A 7073-nucleotide genomic window follows, 5' to 3' on the forward strand; every position below is an offset into this window, starting at 1 on the left:
TTTTCCTCCCTCAGCTCCAGCCTGGCTTTTGAAGCGTCGCCATCATTCACAGGAATTTTCCTATTTAAAAAGACACACCAATTTCATGAAAACATTTCTTGCTGAATCTATCTTTCATCTATCTCCCTGGACCAGACCAGTTTCTACTAATCTCATTTATTTTTTTGAACTGTCTTAACCCTCCCTGCCATGACCTAGAGTGAAAGTTGCTCCCAAATGGTGATTCAATATTACCCTGGCAGAACAAAGCAAAGGCAGGCCTTTCATGTGTGGGGACATGAATAACACATATGTCCCAGAGGTGGGCAAGCCAGAAATTAAGCACACTTCTCTCACGTGACCTTTTCTACAGAGGCCAAGTGCTGTCTTAGCTAACCCCTACGAGCTGTTCTGGAGGGCAGAAATTAAATAAAATGGCCATGGACCAAGCAGGCTAGAAGTCTACAGGCTAGCCCCTTCATCTACCCACATCTGCATTAACCCCGAGGGCAGGCTTTCAAAACTTTCTTTCCCCCAAACAAAGTTAGGGACCCCATCTATGAGGCTAGTTTCCATGATGATAGTGAAGTTATATTTGCAGCCTTTATCAAAACAATGTGGAGCTGTGTGGGGATGTACAACAGTATCAGAGACATGTCAGCTAGTCCAAGCAGGAGAGGAAGCTGCACATCTGTGCTAGGCTGCTGTTGGCTGTCCTGGGACTTGTTATCAGAGAGCATTGATAAAGAAAGTGTTCCACGCCAACTTTCAAATCCTCAGGATAACATCTCTGACAAGCAGCAGAGGCAAAGCTTTACCATTACCCTAAAGCTGCTTCAACCATCTCCTGTTCAGCTGTCTCTGCCCCGGTCCACCATCACGGATTAGAACGCCTAACTGGGCTGTCCAGTGATCAGAATCCAGGCCAATAACCTCAGAGAAGAGCAGTAGAGGGCAACCTGAAACCTTGGGTCGTACCCAAGGAAAGGGTAGCCACCTCCTCATTTATTACTAAGCAAACTATTTGTTTTAAAAGCACATTGAATGCCGATCCACCTGGGCCCACACTCCTGACATTTAGAGTTAAAGCAGCATATAGATGGGGATTAATTCTCCTTCATAAATATGAAATAATAAATTAAGGACGAAAGCGCACTGAAAGGCCGCTTTAGGGGCTAATCTTTTAAAGGGCGGCAATGCTTCGCTGAACCAGGCTGCCTGTTAAAACTGTAAATCAAGGGCCACCAGCTAGGAGATCTCTCTTCTCCAGACCTTTTGGGCCCCTCTCTGGCTGTGAGGAGGTGAGGGGGAGCTTGGGCATGCATGGGCTCTGCTCAGGGATGTGGGGGAGAAGACCCATTCGTTCTCCCTCACCAGGCCTGGCCCTGGAGACTATTCACCTGTCTTCACTTGTTCCACACATGCGGACCCTCTCGCTGTTCATCCAGCTGTGAACGTTCCCATACAGAGGAGTTGCTGAAAGCATGTCGCCTCTTGGATGGCAGCGTGGCTTGGGCTTCAAGCGTCTAGTCTGTTTAAAAAAAGAAGGGAGGGGGGAGTTTCCCATGAGGTTAGGTAAAGGAGAGAGGCACCAACGAAACAGAGAAAGCGCAGCCTCTTTCAAGGTAATCCATACAGGACGTAACCTGTGCCTGACAGACTGTCTACAAATGTCCATGAACCAAGAACACACCTGTCCTACGGTGACGAAGGAGATCGGACTCAAGGTAACAGGAAGAAGCCCATCCTTGTCACAGGTCTGGGCCTGCCCACCCTTTTGCCAGTGAAAGAAGCCATATTTAAGGAGGGACTAGATAGACACAGGTTGCTAGATCACCGGCACACTCATCTCTGGTAGAGGCAGGAACAGTGAGGTGGTGGCACAGCAGGTTTGGGATGGCTGAATTTCCAAGCTGTCCTGTGCCCAACCCGAAGATGGAGGGTGAAAGAGAGAGTCCAGCGGGCTGGTGAACCTCTCTACTGGAGCCCTGGATTAGATTAAGCACCTAACAGGGGTGGTTTTGCCTGGGAGCTGCAGGGGGAGGCGGCTGAGTAATTCAATGACGCCTGCTCGCTGGGGACAAGAAATCATTAGCGCATAAGTCTCTGCAGCCAGGGCTGATGCTGATGGGCTCCGAGCTGCTGGCACACAGGGAACAGGCCAAAGCCACCCATTTTCCACCTCGTGGGAGGGGGGAGGCTGCGGAGGGGAGGGTGCAAAGGAGCCCAGACCACCTCCCCCACTTACCTTCTCAACCCACCGCCCCTACCCATACCACATTCTAGTTTGCTGCATGAGTGAAGGGTCAGGACAAGCTGCATTTTATTAACAGGATTATCACGGCGCGTGATTTATCCTCGTGCAGGATTTTAATTGCTCTTTGGAGGTTGAGCCGTTTCTTTTGACTGCGCTTCAGCCCATATCCTGCTGTTAAATGCTGGGTTAATAAGTAGGGGAGCCTTTAATGCCTGGGACCGATGGCCCTTGGCAATTCCCTGCTCACAAACACATCTCAGTTTCCCTTCTCCAGGACAGGTCACGGCATTTTTCCACGGGACCCAAACCCGAGTGTGGAATAATTGGTGTGCAGATAGATCATCAGGGGAACTTTTCTTTCTCCTCCCTCACACACCCACCCACACAGTTTCCGAAAGCCCAAATGTTCCCTTAAGTCGACACATTTCCTTTGTTAGCAGGAGAAAATATGCAAATGCTTGCTTTTACACTTTAGCACACGAGAAGCAGACTGCCAGGTCGGTTGGGTGGAGGCACCCCGTCCAGGGACTCTTCTGCCAGGGACTGGGGTGGGGGTGGGGAAGGCTTGGGAGGACTGAAGCCCAAAGCTCAGCTAGGCTCCTTTCTTTGTCCTAACTAGGCCTTTTGTCCACCAGCAACCCCCACTGGCCCCCAACCATAGAACAACACGCACCAACACACCACGCACAGTTAGAGCTCAACAATGAAGCTGGAAGGGGAGGGCCCTGAAGAGGCTGGAATCTGTGAAGGCATCATGGGAATGGACTTTGGTGAAGCTGTTTTCCTGGGAAGGGTCTCTTTCTTCAGACGGGGGAACTCCAAATGGCCTAGCCATGGTGCATGGAGGAACAGACTGAGGTGCGTGGGAAGGCTGTGTGGGAGCTGTTCACTGTTTCTCCCCTTTTCAATATACAAAATAAGCAAGGAATGTCACATCACTGGGACTGGAAAGACCCAAGACCCATTCCATCGAGTGTCCCTTTCCTGAGTCTCTCCTGCCCACTCTCACAACAAAGGGAAGACATTGTAGGCGGCCCAATCAAGTAGAGCACTGTTCCTTAGCGCAGGTGTCCTGGACGGCAGGCCGCTGCAGGGACCAGGTCGCGCCCTCGTGGAGCCCTGGTGAGATGCAGAAATCCCACTGGGGACAGGAGGCCTTCCCAATCAATCCCCAGGGAAAAAGGTTCAGAAGAACGTGCCTGAGAAAAGTCAAATCGCCACGGTCCAGTGCCAGTTGCCTCCTACATAGAGTAGCCCACCTTGGGAAGAACACCCCAGGGACCCTCAAGGACAATCAGTATCAGCTTAGGGAGAATCTGGCTTCTGCCCCCACAAAAGCTCAGTAGTCTTCAGTCCTTTGTCTTTCCAGAAAAGGCCACCGGGACTGTGAGGCACCTGGGGTAGGCTGGAGAACTGAAACTTTAACCCCTGTCTGGGGTTTGCTCATCTTCCCCCCCCCCAATATTACTGTCACAGATAAATAACATCAGCCATCAGAATATAAAGTGTCACAGTCACAGGGACAGACTGAGAGTTAAGGCCTGGAGTGCATTCCATTCTCCTCTGTATATGGTTTCGTAGGAGGAGTTGCATTGTGGACTGCATGCACTTGTGCACGAGTGCTTGTGCACACTTGTGAACCCACACTTAAAATCTTTAGCTGCCCCATGAACTTTTTTTGAACTGTTTAAAAGTGGAGGTCTGTTGAACGAACAGAGGCGCCACCGCCAGCCATAATTTCATTGCAACAAGCTAAGGACTTTTAACTCTTCAGGTGCCAGACTAAAGAGCAAGCGATCAAAATAGAAAGCATCAATGACTGTGGACCTTGCTAGGCAGGAAGCCCTTCTCTAGGATGACAAACAAGGGCAGTCCAAGAGCCCAGCAGACCAAGAGCCCAGCAGAAATACAATCAGGAGAAGCATCCTGTTTCCACTGAACTACGGAGGAGCCTGGAATACCATCACCTGAACTCTTGGGTGAAAAAACAAAGACAGACCAAAAGGCAGAAGAGAACAACAGTTCATTCCATCCAGTTTCTAGAAAGTCCTAATAAAATAGCTGGGCCTTTTCTCTCTGCAAAGTGCTTCAGAAGTGACTCTGCTGACCCTTGGCTGTGGGAAATGGTAGATGGGATACGGACTGCCTCAAGGCACTTGGCTGCTGTATACAAGGAAGAGGCTTGGTCTCTGCCCCTTCTTCCACACGCAGGCTATGCCTCCAGAAGTGCCAAGATGTGGGACGTCACTCATGAAAAAGCACTTTACAAGCACCAGCCTGTTCTGAGGGCAAGTTGCTAGCTTTAACCTTGCTCTGAGTTTTAACCCTTTCTGCCGGCCGTGGAGAGAAAGCCAAGGACAAGAAAGGAAATGCAAAGAAAAAAAAAGGTGGCTCAGAGGCCAGCTAGGCAGGGATGGTTCTCTGATTCTTACCGAAACAGGTTGGTTGCTAAGTGTTGAATCTGCCTGCTGGCACGGAGGTCTGGGGGAACCTATATGTGGCAGGTACACATGGTATGTGGCTGCGGCTCTTAGAACTTACTGTGTTTAACTGACAGCCGGAGGAGTCACCTGAACAGACTTTGAGCACTCATTTGCTCCTGAGCCAAACAAAGGTTGTGGCTATAGCACCCATGCTTGGCCCTGAGCAGGACCAAGATTAGGTGCTGTCCCTCCAACCCCAGCATCTCTGAAAAGGAGCTCAATTGCTTCATGTTCTGAAAAGACATGAGGTAACCCCCCAAGCTGGACCTATTAACACCATTTAGTCAGTCCCTGCCAAGGGACAGAACAGGAGAGATCCAGAAAAAGAACATGCTTTTTCCTTTTCTAAAAGACAAGGACTTTCTGTCCTGGCTAGCCTAGAACTCAAGAGATGGATCTGTCTCTACTGGGATTAAAGTCATATACCACCACAGCCAACTTAGTTGTTTCTTCTTTAAGGACATTTAAGATTTACCCCTGCAGACAACAGGGAGGAGGCCGAGGAAAAGGTAGTGGAGGGAGCGCGGCAACACTAGGCTTAACTGTCTCTGTTGTCCCCATTGCCACTTAACTGTGGCAGATCATTTTCTACTGCCACCGATGACACCTGCACCCACAATGGAGAAGTATCGCTCCCAAGCAGAGACTAGGAGGAGAAACTTCTCAAACACTGGTGGTCCCTTCTTTGGGACTTCTCTAAGTTCTTTCCCTAGGCCCTTCCAGCCACCACCCTATAGACAGTTATGTGGGCAGCAGTCAAAGATTTTAAGTCTGTCTGTAGCGCTGGCCAGCTTAGGTGGTACATGCGTAACCTGGTTCCAGTCAGTGTGCTGGGTGAGATCCTGAGGAGAGAAGCCTGTGGGTTCTCTTTGGCTCTCACCCTCACCCACCCTATGTCCCTGGGCAAGTGGCCGAATCTCTCCAACCTTGGTCCCCCTCTGTAAATATTTGGCTCTGTGTTTTCTAGAGGCTTTGGTTGCACTATGGACTTGAGTTTTGCCTGGCAATAGCTGGAGCTGGTTAACCCCATCAAACAGCATCTGACTCCACTAAACACACTGTTCATATATTAAGTCCCAGAATGGTGACACAGTCTTCTATCATGGGTGGGGAGCTGTGGAAGGAGATACAGAGGGGCCAGACCAGGAGGGGAAAACACAACTGGTGTGGATTTCACCCAAGCCTAAAGCTAGCGCCAGCCCTTCCTGGGGTTGCTCCAAACGCAGACTGAGTCACAGCAGCACCACGCTCTGGGTGTCAAGGAAGGGAGGGGGAAGACGTTCTTATTTTAGAATGTTGGGGGGAGGGCCTATGTGGGGGTGGGAAATGAAAAGAAAATGCTTTCCCGGATGTGCAATACAGGGCGGGTCCTCCTGGGCTGCTTTCCCAGATGTCATATAGCTGATGAGTAAGGGACCCTCAAACTGCTCCCAGGTCCTGAGCCATTTAGCATCTATCTGAGGTGTGGGGTTAGAGGTGTGTGAGCCAGGCTGCCCAGGTGCACACTCCAAACCACAACCACTAGCTCTGTGGGTGTTACCACCCACAACCCCAAATTTTACATTAGTAAAAGACTAAGTCAGGGAGCATGGGTGCGGGAGACCGACGCTCACACAGACCTGATCTTCCCAGCATTCAGAACCTCCCCAGTTTCTTCCTGAAGCTCCAGGGTCACAGCAGAGAGCCATCAGGATAGGGAATAAACTTGGCCCTCAGTAGCAGCAGAGGGAGAAAGGAGGAGGGGCGGCCCCCTCTCCACGCCTCTGCAGAGCTTGATGTGACGAGTCTGCAACAAAGGGATTGTCTTTCCCAGCACACTCTCCCTGCTCAGAGCTCACTAGCCCCGTCTGCCCCTCCTCACAGCTCAGAGCCAAGGTCCCAGCAGGAAGAGGTAGCAAGGTAGCAGTATAGGCCAGAAATCCCCTCAGGCCCTCAAGAAACTCTACCAGTTCTCCCCCAAAGACCCTAGTTAACCCCTGGAACCCCCGGGCTCTCATGGGAACTTCCAGAGTTCTGTTGTGGGAGCCTTCACTACTCCTTTGGTCTTCATCATCAAATTTCAAACAAAAATAAACTTTTGAGTGGGTTCAGGCAGAATTTGAGTCCTTAAAGGACATGCCCCCAAGCCTTCTGGTAGAATTAGGACTGCAAACCCTTCCTACCTTCACTGTAAGCTTCCTTCAGTCAGACTAGAGGGGTTGCTCCTCTGGACCCTCCCCTAAGAAGATGAGAGCTGAGTATAGTGTACTGAAAATAAGACAGGCATGGAGCCCTGGGTAGGGTAGACCCCAAGAGTCTACTAAAAGTGGGTTGCTGGCCATCCATCCTCTACTGGAGGCAGAACCCCAGCTATG

General features: G+C 50.5%; 1 protein-coding gene across 1 annotated transcript in view; it reads right to left on the bottom strand.

Moving 5' to 3' along the window:
• Positions 1-7073, bottom strand: part of Bcor (BCL6 corepressor) — a 44391-nt gene that overhangs the window by 23270 nt on the left and 14048 nt on the right. The window contains exons 2-3 of the mRNA XM_031341495.1: positions 1380-1510; positions 1-60 (exon numbers count right to left, since the gene is read on the bottom strand). The exon at positions 1-60 is cut by the window's left edge and continues 12 nt beyond it. Of these exons, the coding sequence (XP_031197355.1) occupies positions 1-60; positions 1380-1510 (191 nt within the window). The remainder of the gene's footprint in view (positions 61-1379; positions 1511-7073) is intronic.

The sequence above is a fragment of the Mastomys coucha genome, chromosome X (assembly GCF_008632895.1).
Source record: "Mastomys coucha isolate ucsf_1 chromosome X, UCSF_Mcou_1, whole genome shotgun sequence".
In the NCBI taxonomy this organism is placed as follows: Eukaryota; Metazoa; Chordata; class Mammalia; order Rodentia; family Muridae; genus Mastomys; species Mastomys coucha.